The sequence below is a fragment of the Hemitrygon akajei genome, chromosome 6, assembly GCF_048418815.1.
Source record: "Hemitrygon akajei chromosome 6, sHemAka1.3, whole genome shotgun sequence".
In the NCBI taxonomy this organism is placed as follows: domain Eukaryota; kingdom Metazoa; phylum Chordata; class Chondrichthyes; order Myliobatiformes; family Dasyatidae; genus Hemitrygon; species Hemitrygon akajei.
This window is the reverse complement of record NC_133129.1, coordinates 146,392,469-146,413,511: the sequence shown is the minus strand read 5'-3', so window position 1 is coordinate 146,413,511 and position 21,043 is coordinate 146,392,469. Positions and strand designations below refer to the sequence as shown.

Here is a 21,043-nt window from a genome sequence, read left to right as displayed (position 1 = left end):
CAACCCATTCTTCCAGGTGATCCAGATCCCTCTGCAAGCTTTGAAAACCTTCCTCACTGTCCACTACACCTCCAAGCTTTGTATCATCAGCAAATTTGCTGATCCAATTTACCACATTATCATCCAGATCATTGATATAGATGACAAATAACAATGGACCCAGCACTGATCCCTGTGGCACACCACCAGTCACAGGCCTCCACTCAGAGTAGCAATCCTCCACTACCACTCTCTGGCTTCTTCCATTGAGCCAATGTCTAATCCAATTTACTACCTCTCCATGTATACCTAGCGACTGAATCTTCCTTCTAACCTCTCATGCGGGACCTTGTCAAAGGCTTTACTGAAGTCTGTGTAGACAACATCCACTGCCTTCCCTTCATCCACTTTCCTGGTAACCTCCTCGAAAAACTCTAATAGATTTGTTAAACATGACCTACCACACACAAAGCTGTGTTGACTCTCCCTAATAAGTCCCTGTCTATCTAAATACTTGTAGATCCTATCTCTTAGTACTTCTTCCAATAATTTACCTGCTATTGACGTCAAATTTACCAGCCTATAATTTCCCAGATTACTTTTAGAGCCTTTTTTAAATAACGGAACTACATGAGATATCCTCCAATCCTCCAGCACCTAAACGTAGATACCGACATTTTACATATATCTGCCATGGCCCATGCAATTTCAACACTAGTCTCCTTCAAGGTCCGAGGGAATACCCTGTCAGGTCCTGGGGATTTAACTACTCTGATTTGCCTCAAGATAGCAAGTACCTCCTCCTCTTCAATCTATATAGGTTCCATGACCTCACTACTTGTTTGCCTTATTTCCATTGACTCCATGCCAGTTTCCTTAGTAAACACAGACACAAAAAACCCATTTAAATCTCCCCCATTTCTTTTGGTTCCATACATAGCTGACCACTCTGATCTTCAAGAGGACCAATTTTATCCCTTACTATCCTTTTGCTCTTAATATACCTGTAGAAGCTCTTTGGATTATCCTTCACCTTGACTGCCAAAGCTACCTCATGTCTTCTTTTAGCCTCCAGATTTCTTTCTTAAGTTTTTTTTTGCATTTTTTATGCTCCTCAAGCACCTTATTTGCTCCCTGTTTCCTATACATTTCATACATCTCTCTCTTCTTCTTTATCAGAGTTCCAATATCCCTAGAGAACCAAGGTTCCTTATCCTTATTCACTTTGCCTTTAATCCTGACAGGAACATACAAACTCTGTACTCTCAAAATTTCTCTTTTGAAGGCCTCCCACTTACCAATCACATCCTTGCCAGAGAACAACCTGTCCCAATCCACACTTTGTAGATCCTTTCTCATTTCTTCAAATTTGGCCTTTTTCCAGTTTAGAACCTCAACCCGAGGACCAGATCTATCTTTATCCATGATCAAGTTGAAACTAATGGTGTTATGATCACTGGAACCAAAGTGTTCCCCTACACACACTTCTGTCACCTGTCCTAACTCGTTTCCTAATAGGAGATCTAATATTGCATCCTCTCTAGTCGGTACCTCTATATATTGATTTAGAAAACTTTCCTGGACAAATTTTACAAACTCTAACCTGTCTTGACCTTTAACAGTATGGGAGTCCCAATCAATATGTGCAAAATTAAAATCCCCTACTATCACAACTTTATGTTTCCTGCAGTTGTCTGCTATCTCTCTGCAGATTTACTCCTCTAATTCTCGCTGACTATTGGGTGGTCTATAATACAACCCCATTAATGTGGTCATACCTTTCCTGTTTCTCAGCTCCACCCATATGGCCTTGGTAGACAAGCCCTCTAATCTGTCCTGCCTGAGCACTGCTGTAACATTTTCCCTGACTAACAATGCCACCCCCACCCTTCATCCCTCTGCCTCTATCACATCTGAAACATCGGAACCCTGGAACATTAAGCTGCCAGTCCTGCCCCTCCTGTAGCCAAGTTTCACTAATGGCTACATCATTCCACGTGTCAATCCATGCCCTCAGCTCGTCAGCCTTCCCCACAATACTCCTTGCATTGAAATAGACACACCTCAGAAGATTATTACCACTACACACAACCCTTCTATTTGTGACTTCGCATGAATCTTTAACATCATTTATTTTCACCCCCGCTCCACTATCTACTCTGGCACTCTGGTTTCAATCCCCCTGCAAATCTAGTTTAAACCCCTCCCCCAATAGCACTAACAAACCTTGCTGCAAGGATATTGGTCCCCTTGTAGTTCAGGTGTAACCTGTCTCTCTTGTACAGGTCCCACCTGCCCCAGAAGAGGTCCCAATGATCCTGAAATCTAAAACCCTGCCCCCTACATCAGTTCCTCAGCCATGTGTTCATCCTCCAGAGCATCCTATTCGTACCCTCACTGGCACATAGCACAGGTAGCAATCCTAAGATTACCACCCTTGAGGCCTTGCTTTTTAACTTTCTACCAAGCTCTCTATACTCACTTTTCAGGACCTCCTCACTCTTTCTTCCTACGTCATTGGTACCGATGTGTACCATGACATCTGGCTGCTCACCCTCCCATTTCAGAATGCTGTGCATGCGATCAGAGACATCCCTGATCATAGGCCTCATTAGATATTAAATATTATCAGAGAATCATTGAGTTGTACAACAAAGAAATGAACTACTTAGCCCAACTTGAACATGTTAGCCATTAATGCCTATCTACACTAAATATATTTTCTTGAACCAAGGAATAACAGACAACCGACCATATTACTAATAACACACTGAAAAGCAACATGAATCCAATGTCTTTGACTCATTTCTACATACTTGTTATCCTGGACGTCATTGCTCAAAGTTAGCAGCAGCAACTTGTATTGTTATAATGACCACTAATTAGCAAAATGGTGAAGATACTTTACAAGGAACAGGAAAAAAAAAGATACCAAGTCATTTCATAGAGGAATTAGAACAGATGAACAAAAACTTAGCTAAGCAACTATATTTTGGGGAATCTTAGAAGGGAGGAAAGAGAAATAAAGAAGCAGATAGATTTAGGAAGAGAATTTTGAGAAGATTAAGAAGGCAGAATTGGAGGGACGAAGTTGTCTCAGAGGAGATAATGGAGTAAACAAGATTAGAACTTGATAAAACTGCTGGACTGACTTCCTAAGAGGAATATAAATGAATATTTCTTATGTTTTTATGACTCCATGAAACCTAATTTGAATTCATGTAGGTACATGTAAGATCACTTTAGGGACTGGTTCATCCCTAAGGGTCAACATTAAATCTTCCATTATGAAATGAATGGAGATCTTTTCTTTGTACAAATTCAAGACAAACCTGCAAGTTAACCTAAAAGAGAACTTCTTTATTCTTACTAAACTACTTATGGAATATACTGCCATCTAGTGCAATAAATATTAATTCTGCAGAAGTATTTAAGAGCTAATTAGATTAATTAACAATTAACACCAAATTGACAGCTGTAAGTTTAAAACATAACATTCAGCCCCTCATGTTTTACGTCAGCACCACTTTCATGCTTAAACCTCATATCCCCTGATTGTCCTAATACAAAAATTAACTATCAATCTTTTTCTCAAATGTACTCTGTGACAAAGCCCCTAAAGCACTCTTGGGTTGAATATTTCAAGAAAATTTTGGTGTAAAGATTCACTAACCTTTAAAGAAATGATTTTTTTTCTCTCAGTTATCTGCTGACAGGTTAACCTCTCACCTTGAGACTGTTTAATCTCTCATCACAGGACAAACCCTACTGCCAGGTATGGATTTAACAACATTTTGTTGCACAGGAGCAGTCAAAGAGTTAGATTTGGCAAGGGAAAGAAGAAACAGTTACCACTCCCTCACAAGACTGCATCGAACTGCTCTTCAGTTGCTGGATGATTGCAGTTTCAACAACACTCGAGAAGCTCGACACCATACAGGTCATAATAGCCCGCTTGATAAACACTCCATGCACATGCATTCAGTCTCTCTACCACTGACACACAGTAACAGCAGTTCTTACCATCTACAGGATGACTGTAGCAACTCACCAAGTCTGTTTAGAAAACACCTTTCAAATCCACAACCTCTACCAGATGAAAGGACAAGGACAACAAAAGTATGGGAACACCACCACCTGGAAGTTGCCCTCCAAGCCACATAGCATCCTGACCTGGAAATAAATCAGTGTTCCTTTATCATTGCAGGGTCAAAATCCTGGTGTTCCTCTCCCTAACAGTACCTTGGGTATACCCCCTCCAGTGGTCCAAGAAGGCAGCTGACCATCACCAGCTCAAGGGCTTTTAGGATTGGGCCTTTAAATGCTGCCTCAAGCTATGAAGCCAATATCCCTTAAATGAATAAAAAATTTTTTAAAAAGAACATGCTACCAGGAAAACATCGAATAGACCCTTACGTTTATGAAGGTTGGAGATTACCTTACAGGGAATTGGATAAAGATTAATGCTCCAGCAAGACTTAATGTCTGTGTTCAATATAACTGCTGCTATGCTAGCTCTTATCTAAAGCTAGCAAGGATGAATTATATTTGATGGGGATAATTTTGCTCAGAAGGAAATAGAAAACTGTGCCACACAAATCCAGCAACTGGCAGGAGATGGGAGCTAATAGTTTTTGTATGGTGGGAGGTATATTGACAGGCTGCCTCATAGCTTGGTATGGAAACACCAATGCCCTTGAATGGAAAATCCTACAAAAAGTAATGGATATGGCTCAGTCCATCCCAGTAAATGCTCCCACCATTCAGCATATCTACACAGAGCACTGTCGCAGGAGAGCAGTATCCATCATCAGGGACCTTCACCACCCAGGACAGGCTCTCTTCTTGCCACTACCAGTAGGAAGAAGGCACAAAAGCTTCAGGATTCACACTACTAGATTCAGGAACAGTTATTACCCCTCAAACATTAGGCTCTTGAAGAAAAGGGGTTAAACTTCACTTGTCCCATCACTGAAATGTTCCCAAAATCTATGGACTCACCTTGAAGGACTCTTCATCTCACATTCTCTATATTTATTTATTATTATTATTTTTTTCTTTTTGTACTGGCACAGTTTGTTGTCTTTTGCAGACTGGGTGAATGCCCAAGTTGTTCTGTTCTTCCATTGATTTTATTATGGTTATTATTCTGTTATAGATTTGAGTATGCCCACAAGAAAATTAATCTCGGGGTTGTATATGCTGACATACGTACTTTGATACAAAAAATATTTTGAACTTTGTGAATAGAGATGCAGGGGGGTTTGGGACAGTGGAAATGCTTTCTTGCTGCTCTTGTCCACACAAAACCATTAATCAAAGTATTTACATATGCACCAAATTGTTGGTCCAGCAAACAGTTTAAACAGAGTGACAAACTATGTGATCTGAATATGCCATTCCCTTTGCCTGCCTGTCTGGAGTGAAAATGTCAATACTTTCAGAAACCATGGAATTACAATCGTTGCACACAAAAGCATGTAAAAGCAGATTGTAGCTTCTGACTGTCATTTTAGTGCTACCCCAACATTCTCGGTGCACAAACAGGGTTAACACTCATCCTAAAATACTTATCAGGAGTTTACTTAATATTACCGGCAACCACCAGAAATCAAACATAGTTGGTGAGAAATCAAATTCTATTTAATGAATAATTCCAGTAAGGTTGTGAGATTTTAATTAGTGAAACATATTGCCATCCCATTACAATCAGAACACTCACCATTAAAGAAATTTTCTTTCCATTGATGATATCCAATAAGTTTAAGTCTTCAGTATAACATTTTATTATCTCATGATGCTAATGCGCTGTTTCTGGAGCTGTCTTGTGATAGCCAACTTCATGCTAGTTGGAATTAGATTGTAGTGGTGGGAACTTGGCTGCATTTTAGACATTTCATATAACCCAGTTGTCTTAAACCTTCATTATATTTGGACAATATCTGTCATTGAAATGAAGCCATCTACCTTTACAACATCAGCAGTATATTAGTGTTAGTGAAAATAGCAAGCCATTAATGACACATCTGCCTTAAGATTGAAGTATTAAGAAATATCTATGACTGACCTAACCAAAGGAACAAAAGCAGTGAGATTGTAATACAAGAGATTCTGCAGAGGCTTTAAGTCTAGAAAATGATGAATGGTCTTAACTCCAATGATGCTGCCTGACCTGCTGAGTTCCTCCAGCATCTTGAATGGATTGAAAGTTATAAGACCATAAGACGCAGGACCAGAATTAGGCATCTGGCCCATCATACCTGCTCCACCATTCAATCAGAGCTGATATATTATCCCTCTCAACCTCCATTCTCCTGCCTTCTCTCCATGATCTTTGATGCCCTTACAAATCAGGAACCAATCAACCCCTGTTTTAAATATACCCAATGATTTGGCTTCCACAGATTCAGCACCCTTTAGCTAAGGAAATTCCTTCTCATTTCTGTTCTAAAGCGGTATCCTTATATTCTGAGGCTGTGGCCCCTGGAAGGATTCAACAGGTCAAACAGCATCTAGGAGAAGAATAAACACTTGATGCTTCAGGCCAAGTCCCTTCATCAGGATTAGGTGGATATCTACTTTGTTATTCCACTTTTTTTGAACTAATTAATTAATTTGTATTTTATAGCAATTTTACGTTCTGCACTGTTCTGTTGCACAAAGCAACAAACTTCATTTCCTTTAAGAAAGTGATAACAAACCTGATTGTGATTCTGCATATATGTCAATTTTATATATTTTTTTCCAAACACTAAATGTTTATGGTAAGCAACCATTGGAAGAGGCAAGAGGAATGATATATTTTAAAAGCCAATAGCATTTCCCCCAGCTGCAGGCTTGGAAAAAACAACATCTGCATGACACATTTGTAAAAGCTCCATTACCCAAATCAACTGCCCAAGGGATGAAAATCAACAAGATTACTGAAGTTGAAAATCTGAAATGTAAACTTTGCCTCTTTCTCCTCAGATGCTGCTTGACCCCCGAGTGCTTCCAGCAACTTTAGTTTCTATTTCAACAGTATAAGGATTTTTAATGAGATCAGTAATTTAGTACAAATCATCACTCAGTTATTTTACAATGAAATTGATACTTTCAAATTATGATTCCATAAATTATTATTCCATAGTTCTTATTCATGTCATATGCAACTTTCCACTCTTCGGTAGTTTGTAGTATACTCCTTGTAGCTTGATCAGTTTGTTTGCATTTTCATTTCATAAATGTAGACATTTTTCTATCCTCCAGTTAATTGCTGCAATTAATCAACAAAATTATATCTCCCTGTGTAGGTCAGACAGCATCTTCCTGTGTAAACCATCATCGAGGACATCTTCAAAAGGAGATGCCTCAAAAAGGCAGCATACATCATTAAGGACACCTATCAACCAGGACATGCCCTTTTCTCATTGCTGCCATCAAGGAGGAGGTATAGGGGTCTGCGACACACAATCAATGTTTTAGGAACAACCACCATCTGATTTCTGAATGGACAATAAACCTGTGAATATATGTATGTATATTTCTTCTTGTAAATTATTGTTTTTATTATGTATTGCACTGTAATGCTGCTGCAAAACAACATATTTCACGACAGTGATATTAAACCTGATTCTGATTCTGTAGTCACTAAGTCAGACTGCCAGTGAAACAAGAGAACTCAGAGGAAATCACCTTTGATAATGCTATCCCTCATTCATATGCTCTAGAATTGTCATTAATGATACAGATAGGAATAATATAATGAACTTCATTTCAAAACATAAGAACTTTCTCAAAGCAATTATTTTTAGTTATGATGTGCAATGAAGTTACATTTTAAAATGTCAATCTACAGGTATCTTACAACATTGGTGATACCAAACCAACATATGAAACACATCACAGGAAGTATAATCCCAACTTTATAATATCTTGACATTATATAACTGTATAAAAATATGCATAATTAACTTTAGCTTTTTTTATCGAATGGATAATAAAATTAATTTTTCCCTTATTGAATTCCTCTTAGGTAATCTGGTGGCCCTCAGCTCTTTTGTGGTGCTGTACCAGCAACTTTTAAAAACTGTTAGATATTTCTCTTACCCTAGCAAATAATTACTTCACTGTTTTAAAAACAAGTTACACAGTAGCAACACAAATTTTCCAATGAACACAATGAGTTTAAAGGTAGCGTGCACAATCTGAACTTCTGTTTTTTTCTCACTCCAGATACTTCCAGTGCCTGTAAAACATATTCACCTCCCCTTCGAAGTTTTCATGTTTTATTGTTTTACAACATCTTCACAAGCCTTCCAGGGCTGCTGTGGTGAAGCATCCCCACAGCATGATGCAGCCATGCTTCAGGTAGGATGTGTGTTTTTGATGACGTGCGGTGTTTGGCTTATGCCAGACATAGCATCTAATCTGATAGCCATCACTAGTCCCCTTCTTGCACGGTCACTCAGTTTTTGAGGACAGCCTGATCTAGGCAGACTTACAGCTGTGCCATATTCTTTCCATTTCTTGATGATTGACTCAACTGTACTCCCAAGGGATATCCAGGGACTTGGAAATTTTTTTGTATTCATCTCCTGATTTGTGCTTTTCAATAACATTTTCGCAGAGTTGTTTGGAGAGTTCTTTTGTCTTTATGGTGTAGTTTTTGCCAGAATACTGACTCACAAGCAGTTGGACCTTTCAGATACAGGTGTATTTTAACTAAAATCAATTGAAGTACCTTGACTGCACACGGTGATCTTGATTTAACTACTTAAAGGACTTGTAAAACCAATTAGCTGCACCAGTGATGATTTGGTGTGTCATATTAAAGGGGATGAATGATTATGCATTCAATCATTTTGTGTTTTACATTAGTAATTAATTTAGATCTTTTTTGAAGCATGCTGGTGGCTGCATCATGCTGTGGAGATGCTTCACTGCAGCAGGCCCTGGAAGGCTTGTGAAGATAGAAGGTAAAATTAATGCAGCAAAATACAGGGAAATCCAGGAGGGAAACCTGATGCAATCTGCAAGAGAACTGCGACATGGGAGAAGATTTGTTTTCCAGCAAGACAATGACCCCCCAAGCATAAAACCAAAGCTACACAGGAATGGCAACAAAGTTAATATCCTGATGTGGCCAAGTCCAAATGAGAATTTGTAGCTGGACCTGAAAAGGGCTGTTTGCTCATAATCTCCATGCAATCTGACAGAGTTTGAGCAATTTTGTAAAGAAGAATGAGGAAAATTTGCAGTGTCCAGATGTGCAAAGCTGATAGAGACTTATCTACACTGACACAAGGCTGTAATTGCTGCCAAAGGTGCATCTACTAAATATCGACTTGAAGGGAATGAATATTTTTGCAATCAATTATTTTGCGTTTTACTTTTGAAATTAGTTTAGATCACTTTGTAGAAACTTGTTCTCACTTTGACATGAAGGAGTCTTTTTCTGTTGATCAGTGTCAAAAAAAGCTAAATTAAATCCACTGTGTGTAAAACAATAAAACATGAAAACTTCTGGGGGGGGGAATATATTTTAAAGGCACTGTAGTTACTAGATCCCTGATGTTCTTCCTGTTAACCCCGATTCTGGCCTCATATCTGTTCCACACCTCCAGTAACAGATGTCTAACAGACAAGTAATAAGATTGATAGTAAATCTATAGATTGAATCTAAGTACTAATGAGTGAGTGAGTTACGTACTGATTACACATTATTGGGCTTTTACATTACTCATACCAGTGCTTATGGTCATATGAAAAATCAGAGTAAGAATAAGTACTTCAATTTAATCTCTACGAAGATCACCAACATTTTATATTTACTGTTACTGCTGTCCAGGATTAAAATTATAGCTTCAATTATTCGAAAAATGAAAGCACACAATTGAAACAAACTGGAACTGTAACATTTCAAATGGAGCATAAACTATATCTTACTAGATATGGAGGTGTAGAGAGCAAAAGATTTGAGACTTGTGAGCTCCTTGTGTCGAGTCTCTTCTACACTTTTATGGAAGATTTGCTCCCAAGCATAGAGTTTAAGTAGTTTGATTCCTCGTAGCATTTCATTAGTTTTCCTCAAGCGCTCACTTGAGTAATCCTAAAATACAAACAATCAGTAGCAGGATTTGGAAATAAACAAATTAAACAATCATGATAGCTGGAAACCTTAACATTCTTCTCCCAGGTCTCAGTATTTCAAACATCGTGTAATGCTGTTCTTTCAAACTCTTTAATTTATTTTGTTCATTAACATTGTAAATGTTACAGTTGCTCTATGGAGCACTTCCCCACCGAGATAACAATGTTCAGGACCAATCAGGCTAAGAGGCATAAATTCAACTACATTGATTATTTTCTTTTTGAAGTACCAATCCTTTTCTCTATTTTACTTACCAATGCTCAAATGAGAATATAACTCCATTTACCTCATCTGTGGATTCCCCATGAAAATAAGATAACAAATCTATTTCATTTCGTCCATGACTTCTCACAGACCTCTTTCCTTCCAGGTTCCCCCTGTGTTGACCCCACCAGCCTCCACATTCCAAGAATGATCTTCTGCCATTTGGTGCAGCTACAGTGTAATGTAATCACCAAACACATCCTTCCTTCCCTTTCCTTTCAGCATTTCAAATTGACTATTCCCTCTGGAACATTCGTATCCACCAATAAGTCACCTCATATCACCTTCATGTTCCTCGTACTCATAGTTGTTTGGTTTTATGGGAGAATGTTGCAGGATTTCTCAGAGCTGAGGTACCCCTCCCTCTCCTGCTTACAGCATAGGTTCATAGGATCAGATACTAACTTTCCTGTATGTTGCCTTGAAAAGGAGAATCTAGCTGCTTATCTTCATTTCCTTAAGACTTAATCTCCACTGAAGCTTTCAAAGAAGAGCTGATGACAGAAATATTTGCCAACATAGGGCTACCAAGCCCATCTAATATCCCTACAGAATTTTTTGTCAAATATGCTTTGCACAAAAATGCAACTGAAGTAGGATTTCAGTGCAGTAGGAGTGTCCTAGCTATTGGGCAGCAGAATGGCATCCTCACAGACCCAGTGTGCCTGGGTTCATGCCTGGCCCCCGGAGCTGTCTGTATGGAATTTTAACATTCTCACTGCGAATGCGTGGGCTTCCCTCGGGTCCTCAGCTTTCCTCCCACATGCCAAAGATGTGAGGTTTGACAGATTAGTTGGCCATTTTACATTGCCCCTAGTATTCAGGTGAGTGATAAGAGTTTATGGGAGGTTTTTGAGGATGTGGAGGGAGTAAAATGGGACTGGTGCAGTGCAGAAAGGTGCTTCATGTTTGGCTGAGAAACCTGTTTCTGTCCTATATGACGCTTTAACTCCATGACACCCTATGGAAAGAATTATGGATGCTACTATACAGGGTAAGACAGAAAGATGATAGGGGAAAATTGCTTTCAGTGGGATGAGGTAAAGTGTAACATGGGGGCAAAATCGAAAAGGGTGATGAATAAAGGACCGAAGGTGTTATATTTGAATTTACACAGTATATGCAATAAGAAGGATGATTTAGTAGCGCAGCTAGAAAATGGCACTTATGATGTTGTGGGCTTCACCGAAATGTGGTTGAAAGAAGATCACAGATGGGAGTTTAACATCCAAGAACATTACTTGTATTGAAAGGACAGACAGAGAGAGTAGGGTGGCTCTGTTGGTAAAATAATGAAAGAAGTGACAAAGGATCAGAAGATGAAGAATCCTTGTGGGTGAAGTTAAGAAACTACAAGGATACAAAGACTCTGATGGGAGTTATATACAGGCCCCCAAACAGTACCCAGGATGTAGGTTATAAATCTCAATCAGAAATAGTAAGTCATGTAATAAGGGCAATATTATGTTATTCATGAGGGATTTCAATATGCAGGTGAGTTGGGAACATCAGGTTGGTGCTAGATCCCAAGAGAAGGAATTTGTAGAACACATCAAGGTGGCTTTTTAGAGTAGCTTATAGTTAAGCCCACTCGGGGAAAGGCGATTCTGGATAGGGTACTGTGTAATGTACCAGATTTGATTAGAGAGCTTAAAGTAAGGAACCCTTGGTATACCGGGATTTTAAATGATAGAATTCACCCTGGAGTTTGAGAGGAAGAAGATAAGATCAGTTGTATCAGTATTATAGCGGAGTAAAAGGAATTAGAGAAGCATGAGCAAGGAGCTGGCCAAAGTTGATTGGAAGGGGACAGTAGCAAAGATGACGGGAGAACAACAATGGCTGGAGTTTCTAGAGGGCAATTCGGAAAGTGCAGGATCAATCCATCCTAAAGATGAAGAAGTACTCTAAAGGGAAGATGAGGCAACCATAGCTGATGAGGGAAGTCACAGACAGCATCTAAGTAAAAGAGAGGGCAAATAATATAGCAAAAATTAGCGAGAAGGTAGAGGATTAGGAAGTTTTTAAAACCAACAGAGGCAAGTTAAAAGCAAACATAGTGAGAGAAATGACAAAATCTGAAAGTAAGCTAGCGAACAATATCAAAAACAATTATCAAGAGTTTTTTTCAGACATATAAAGAGTAAAAGAGAGGTGAGAGTGGATATTGGAATGCTGGAAAATGACGCAGGAGAAGTAATAATGGCGGAAAAGGAAATGGTGGATGAATTTAATAAGTATTTTGTGTCTGTTTTCACTGTGGAAGACACTAGCACTATGCCAGAGACTCAAGAGTGGACGAGAGTGTCAGGGGGCAGAAGTGACTGTAGTTGCTTTTACTAGGTTAAAGGTGCTTGTGAAGCTGTAAGGTCTAAAGGTAGATAAGTTACCTGGCCCAGATGGACTACACCCCAGGGTTCTGATCGATGTGGCTGAAGACATTGTGGAAGCATTAGAAATGATATTTCAAGAATCTTTAGATTCTGTAATGGTTCCGGAAGACTAGAAAATTGCATATGTCACTCCATTCTGTAAGAAGGGAGGCAGGCAGAAGAAAGGAAACTATAGGCTGGTTAGCCTGACTTCAATGGTTGGGAAGTTGTAGATGAGGTATCGGGTACTTGGAGGGGCAGGATAAAGAAGGCCAAAGTCAGGAGGGTTTCCTTAAGGGAAAATCTTGTCTGACAAATCTGTTGGAATTATTTGAAGAAATAATAGGCAAGATAGACAAAGGAGAGTCAGTGGATGTTGTTTACTTAGATTTTCAGAGGGACTTTGACAAGGTGCTGCCCATGGAGCTGCTTAACAAGATAAGAGCCCATATTTTTACAGTGAAGATACCAGCATGGTTAGAAGATTACCTTACTGGCAGGAGGCATAAACTGGGCCTTTTCTAGTTGGCTACCAGTGACAAGTGTTGTTCTGCAGGTGTCGGTATTGAGACCACTTCTTTTTACATAATATGTCATTAAGTTGGATGATGGAATTGATGGTTTTGTGGCCAAGTTTGCAGATGATACAAAGATAGGTGGATGGTCAGGGTGTCTGAAGAAGGATTTGGATGGATTGTGAGAATGGGCAGGTGAAATATAGTGTAGGGAAATGTAAGGTCATGCACTTCAGTAGAAGGAATAAAGGCATACACTGTTTTCTAAATGGAGAGAAAATTCAAAACTTGGAGGCGCAAAAGGACTTAGAAGTCCTTGCGTAGGGTTCCCTAAATGTTAACTTTTGGGTTGAGTCAGAGGCAAGGAAGGCAAATGTAAATTTAGCATTCATTTTGAAATTGCACCCCTTGTCTCAGAAAAAACATGCTGGCATTGGAGAGGATCTGGAGGAGTTTCTTGAGAATGATATTGGGAATGACATGGTTAACTTATGAGGAGCATTTGATGGCTCTGAGCCTGTACTCACTGGAGTTCTCATTGCAACCTATCGAATATTGGGAGGTCTGGATAAAGTGGATGTGGAGAGGATGCTTCCTATAGTGGGGAACGGAAAGACTAGCCTCAGAATTGAGAGACGTCCATTTAGAACAGAGGTGAGAAGGAATTTTTTTTAGCCAGATGGTGATGAGTCCCTGGAATTTAATGGCTGTGGAGCCCAAGTCATTGAGTACGTTTAAAACAGAGGTTGATAGGTTCTTAGTTAGTCAGAGGTTACGGGGAAACAGCAGGAGAATGGGGTTGAAATGGATATACATCAGCCATGATGCAATTTCAGAGGAGAATCAATGGGCTAAGTGGCCTAATTCTGCTCCTATGTTTATGATCTCATACTACATGAGCATTGCACCTTCCTCATACTTCATCATTTTTAAACATTTTCTAAATTTGTAAATTTAGAAAAGCATTTTCTGAATTTTCCATTGATGTAAGTCATAATCACTTAGGACCCAATAGCCCATGAAATCCTAATATTCTCTATAATTACTAAAAATGCACGCAGTCTTGAACATATGTTCAGATGAACTCACAATTTATAGAAAAGGACAGTTTATCACACTATCATTTTGTCACACACTGGGACAGCTCAAGCCAGTCTGCTGCAACAACAACAAAAAATTCCACTTGAGCTTGGATCATTAGCAGGAAAGCACAAATTAGAAGATGTTTTTGTCATAATGGTTGAACTGGCACCGAGACTAATTTGTGCAGCACACATGTACTCTATCCATTAAGAACAATGATGATGTAACTCTGGAAGCAAGTCACTTGCTTGTCCACCTGATTGAGAAATGTAGCATATTTGAGTGTTGAAGAGATTAAAAGGAACCAAATTTATTCCAATGAACATTATTGGTTTAGCCAATAATTATTCCAGGGTTATTATTTTGTGAAGTGATACTCACCAATGTGCTTCTCTGGGCCTGAGAGAATTTGGTTGCTACAAAATACTGGACTGGGGCCAACAATGCAATTACTGTTGCTCCAATTAAGGCACTAATTCCAAGGAGGTAATAGAGAAGAAGCACACCTACAATGATCTGTTAACAGAAGAAAACAGAATTTACACAGGAGTCATAATCATTCTTCAATGGAACAATAGGCTGAAAAAAATCTGGTTATATCAACTTTAATGTAAAAATAACTTCATTTTTTCAAATAACAATGGATCACTATAATAATTTCAAAGTAAAAAACAAGCCTATTCATCTCCATCGTTACCATTTCCAGCAACATTATTGTTAATGAAGTTGAAGGGGAGGTGACAATGATTTAATTGCAAGAATGGAATCCCAAGTTAATTGAACTAAATTTGGAAGCTTGAGAAGTAAATCTAACATGGAGTACAATGGAGATTATTTATAAATCAGAAGAAGTTGCATTCCTGTTCACACATGTTTGGCGCTATTTAGAGACCAGTCCATATTTCACAGTTGATGGTGTAATCTGAAATGTTAATTGACAATGGAATGGAAGGTGTCTCAGCTGAAGTGTGAGGAATGGGGATAAAGAAAATCAGAGCTTATTAACAAAGATGTGATACCATACGTGGTGGGTGAAAGACTTTCAGACTAGTGTTTAATGGCTTTTGTGCTCACATTCATCCTAATTTTCTTTCACAGAAGATTTTTAAAATTTATCTACAGAGTATAGGCATCCCTGGTAAGGCAAACATTTATTGTCCATTCCTAACCCACCAATAAAAGGAGTTGATGAAGCCTTTCTTGTAATATTTCAGGCAGTTCGATGAAGGTATTCTCATAGTGCTGTGGACATTGAAGCCCAGGGTTGCAATGCTCTGATTTGAAGGAATGAGCAAGCCAAAATAACATGGGCTTGGAAGGAAAACAAGTGATGATATACACTGTGCATTCACCGCTGCTCCTGTAGTCTAGCTGGCAAAGTTGTGAGAGGTGCTGCTAAAGACTTGGCAAGTTGCCCCAATGCATTTTGTACATGGTAAATACAATAACTATACTGTAGTGGTGATGAAGGAAGTGAACTGGGCTGTGGAATTCTGAAATATGCTGCTTTATCATGTTACTGAATAGCAGTGCAGTATATTCCATCAAATCATGCATTGGAAATGATGGAAATGTTTAAGTAGTGAAGAGATGCGCATTATCCAGACCTCAATATATTTCTCTTTCTGATTCATTCATGGACATTGCTGGCATCCCTAAATGCCCAGAATTCAGAAGGCAGACAAGAATCAACTGCAGTGGTGGATGTGAACACACACATAGGCTAGCTTAGGTCAGTATTGCATATTTCCTTTCCTTTAACAATGTCTGTGAACCAGATGGATTTTTATGACAACCAGTTAATGTTGCTATGGTGTCTCATTTCTATAGTCATCGAGATCGTGGCTCAGACTGAGTTGTATTTTAGATTTGTAGGGATGGTTTTGGGAGAAGAGCGAGCGTGGAGTTAGAGGTCAAGTTAAGGTTTAGGAACAGAGATGTGGGGCAGTTAGAGGTCAGACCAGAGTCTAGGCCTCTGTTCTGTGCTCGAAGGCCAAGGATCCCTGTGGCCTAATGTCGGATCACAAGCACTGTGAATGTCCAGCAAGGATGAGGGCTAATAATCCCCTCCAGGTCAGTGAACAACCCCCTTCCACCCCAAGGTACATGGGCCCTGTGATTGAAGGTCTGTATGGGCAGGGGGCAAAAGAGCTAGTGACTTGCTCGTTCAGTAAATTTGTAGTTCAGGTTCTAGCATCAGTGAATCCTGGGCTCAGTACTGAAGACCGAAGCCCTAAGGTTGAAGACTAAAGTCAATGAATTTGGAAGTTTGATGGTCAATGGCTGAAGCCCGATGTCTGCAAGTTCATGAGTCCACTGGAGGCTGGAGGCCCAGAGGTAGTTAGTCCTGGGGTTGGAGGCCTGTTTGTGTGTTTGAGTGGGTGGCAAGGGCAGAAAAGTGCCTGTCCTGCTGTGTTGTTGTTGCTTGTGTTGTTCTGCTGAACATTGTGGACGTGCTGTGTTGGTGCTAGAACGTGTGGCAACATTTGCAGGCTTCCCCCAGCATAGTCCTACATTGCGTTGGTTGCTCCCACTAAATGTTCTGATGTACATGTGGAGAATGAATGAATCTGAATCTGATTCTTAAGTTTCTGGCCAGGTAGTAGTGATTTTGCCTTCCTCTTTTCACTACCTTCAATGATGTTGGGGATTCAATGTCAATGAACAGTGAGCAAGTAGCGAGATCCTCGGATGTTGCAGACTGCCAGTTTCATCTGCCACATGTGCTATCCCTTACTTCTCAGTTATCAACCCAAGTCCAAATGTTGTATGTAAATCTTGACAATTTTGTTAGTTAAGAATTATGCATTGCAATTATCAGTAAAGCATCCTCACCTCTGACTCCATGATGGAAGAAAAGTCATTAGTGCTGCAGTACAGCTCTGTGCTGAGAGACTCCTGCAGAAATGGCTGAGATGAATGACTTCCACCAACAAAGAATATTTCTGTTTATTGCTATGGCTGCAGATAGGCACAAAATTCAAACTTGCTGACTTTAATTACACGCGGATTCCCTGATTCCAACACTCTGGGAATCAATCTTTAGGCAACTGAGAATTGTGACTTTACAGCATTCTCAACTGCACCCACCATCACTATGCTGATGAGTGAGAATGGTAGAGGAGGAAGTACAATGGACAGAATTGGATTTGGGTAGGATTTGCCTGACAAATTCATCTATATTAGTTAGAGGCATTGATAAATTGCTAAGTAGACAATTTGGCTGGAATTTTAAGCAGGGCTGATATGGGATTCTCGACTTCAGCACTATATCCAGAAGTCTTTGAAATCATTAATTTTCTGGTAAATTCAGCGGGATTTTAACATAATGTGATTTTAATCAAAATGGCTGATGGCTTACATCTGTGATGGTGGGGTATCAGAAGTGAGTTGGATTTTTCACCTGACATTTTTTGTTGAAGATGCTTACGAATGTTTTAGTTTGGCATTTGCAATCACATGCCAATATTGAGGACAGAGATGCTCTTGAAGCCTCTTCTGTCAGGTTCTTAATTTTTATCAATACTCATGATGGGACATGACAGAATATCAGATCTGATTTGTCAGTTAAAGAATTGCTTAACTCTAAAACGTTGCAACCACAGTTTGTCATATATGCAGTGTGGCTTTATCATTTTAGCAGCACAGTATAAGATGCATTGTGTGCGTTCTTTTTGCTTGTCAATGAATTTGATTTAGACATAGAACGCATTTACAATGGAAGATCACTCACAGATACCCAGTGTGTGCTGCCTGATCTGTATCCGTGCCATTAAGTACCCTGGAAAATGGAGGGACAAGGCAAAAGGCTAAAATCCTGAGTGACAGAAGGGCCTTTGACTTCACAATGATTCACTTCACGCAGGAGCTCTCCACCTAGTTCTTTCTGTGCCCTTGTGTGAACCTCACTGCTTAAGGCAAATAATTTTCAGCATGAAAGAGTGGGGATTCACCAGCAAATGGAGATGGGCATCACCAAGGGGTTTTCTTGATCTGAACATTGATTTCTCTAACTTCCGTTATTGCCCCTCCTCCCTTTCTTACCCCATCCCTTATTTATTTATTCTCCCCCTTTTTCTCTCTCTCTGCCCCTCTCACAATCACTCTTTGCCAGTTCTCCATCTCTCTCTGGTGCTCCCCTCCCCCTTTCTTTCCCCCTGGGCCTCCCATCCCATGATCCTTTCCCTTCTCCAGCTCTGTATCCCTTTTGCCAATCACCTTTCCAACTCTTAGTTTCACCCCTCCCCCTCCTGTCTTCTCTTATCATTTTGGATTTCCCCCTCCCCCTCCTACTTTCAAATCTCTTACTATCTTTTCTTTCAGTTAGTCCTGACAAAGGGTCTTGGCCTGAAACATCGACTGTACTTCTTCCTATAGTTGCTGCCTGGCCTGCTGCATTCCACCAGCATTTTGTGTGTGTTGCTTGAATTTCCAGCACCTGCAGATCTCCTCATGTTTGGGTTTTCTTGATCTGTTACCATTTGATTCAAAGTAATGGGACATCAAGCGTATGCAAATAGCTGCCACTGCCTTATGACTGCATACCACTCTCACTATTCTATCACAATGGAATAGGAAATAGGCAGGGTGGTAGAGGAAATTGTGTCAAAATATGATTGGAATATCAGACCGTTTAAATCGGACTTTTGCTTGACCTATCTGCAAGATTGTTCTTCCCATTTTAGCATGCCCCCAGCTGTTAGTGAGGAGGATTTCTGTACCTACTGGGTCAGACACTGGCATCAACCAAGTATGGCTTGGTTTACGCCATGGACAAAACATTTCCTTTCTTTCTCCAGTTCTTAAAAAGTGCAACATAGTGTTGAAGTAAGATAGAGAGACAAACCGGATTTATATTCAATTCCAGAGTTAAGCTTACTTATTGAATTACTGACATAGAATGACGCAGCATGGAAGGCGGCCGTTCATGCATTGTGTCAGGATTAGAGAGATGCCAAATGTTACCTGGCTCTATGCTGGTCTCTAATATGTACCCAAGTACGATTCATCTGCTGGCCTCAGGAAAGAATTATCAAGCATTCTGTGTGAGGTATCTAGTGAATATTATTAATAACCAGCCTGGACATGAATGTGACATGAACTTCATGCTTGACAATGTTCACAGATTAAGATAAAGAATGGCACATTGGCTGATTTACAAGAATATACAAGATACAAGAATTACTAGTTATTGTTGAAATGCATATCAATAAAATAACAGTCTGCAGGCAGCTCAGAATGATTTGGACATGACGTGCATGAAGTACAGATATATTAAATGTAATAGTTTTTATTTCTGTGTAGCACTAAAGAGCTAGCATAGAAAGTGGCCAATAATAGTTTAGCTGCCTATCATACAACAAGCTTAATACTATATAGCTTCACTTGTGGAGCATATAATGAATAACATACCCTCCACTGTCTGGTTTCACCACTGTTGAGAGTTAAAATCCACTCTCAGATCGCAAATGTGAAAACAAGATAAAGTTTCACAGCAGCTGCTTGCTACTGGAATGCTGATTAACTGGAATCTGCTGATGCTGACTTGAGTGTAGACACTTTATTATTGGAACGTGATCTTCATCAGCTGTCCTAAGCTTAATGATTGTTCAACAACCAGGAAAAATATAGCTCTGCCTAGCTTTCCTGACACTGTTTCCTATAAATGGTCACCAGTATTAATTTTTCTACTTCTCATAATGGTATTGGTTAGTCTCTTTTACACAAGTAAAAATAATTTGTTAGTCTTTAAACTACACATCTAGTCGCTTTTATAATGCTCAGCAATGGAAGTCTTCACATATGCAGTCAGTGGTTATTTTTAATCAATCGTTTACAACTGAGCCTCTGGAGGACCCAAATTAACAATAGCCATAATTAGCCTCATGGAACAGAAAGGATATGCTGGTTATTATTACACAGTTTAAATAAGCATAAATAAAGTCTCCTATCTTTAAAGTAGTAGTGTGATCATTTGAGACTAGAAATTCCCCTAAGGGGTTGTCTATTAGTGGGTCCTCAGGTGGCTGTAGAGGCTGCTCTGAGATCAATATATGTATTCTGCTGCAGTGTGGACAGAAGTAAGAGGGAGTTGTGATTAGTGGTTGGGTATTTTGGCTGTTCATTCAATCGCAGCAAGCGCTTATTCTCTGTGGCATAGTTGAGGTCACTCCTGTGTAGTGCAGCTCCCTCTTCAACAGATTTCCTCCAGGTGCATCTATTGAGTGTGGTGTCTTCCCAGTTTTTAGATGTAACACTGAATTTCTTCAGGTGATTTTGATGTTGTCTTTGAGGCATTTCCTTTGCCCACCAGGAGCTCCCTGACCTTCCTTCAGCTGGGAGTAAAGGATCTGAGTTTGTCATGCAAATAACATCAGAGCTGCGGTTGTTTTATCACGGTGGAAATACTGTTAATGTTGGTCTCCTCCAGTATGTTTGTGTTAGTGCACCTGTCCTTTTAGCCCTTCCTCAAAATCTTTTGTAAGATACTTTGGTGGAATTCTTCCATGGCTTTCAGGTGTCTACCGTTGGTGGTCCACAACTCAGCTCCAATGTAGACCAGAAGTTTTGTTTGGATCTGTAGGTTGCAGTCTTCAAAGACTCTTATCTTTAATCTTGCATGGGCTTCATTAGTACTAATCAGGCGGTGTTTGATCTCTCAGTCACTGTCTGCTTTTGAGGAGAGAATGCTGCCAGGG

At 39.7% G+C, this 21,043-nt stretch overlaps 1 protein-coding gene across 3 annotated transcripts in view; it reads right to left on the bottom strand.

Moving 5' to 3' along the window:
• The window catches only part of abcc8 (ATP-binding cassette, sub-family C (CFTR/MRP), member 8), a 184,986-nt gene that overhangs the window by 79,960 nt on the left and 83,983 nt on the right, over positions 1–21,043 (bottom strand). For all 3 annotated transcript variants that reach the window (XM_073049473.1, XM_073049475.1, XM_073049476.1), the window contains 2 exons: positions 14,727–14,861; positions 9,907–10,069 (listed from right to left, as the gene is read on the bottom strand). In XM_073049473.1, coding sequence (XP_072905574.1) covers positions 9,907–10,069; positions 14,727–14,861 — 298 coding nt within the window. The remainder of the gene's footprint in view (positions 1–9,906; positions 10,070–14,726; positions 14,862–21,043) is intronic.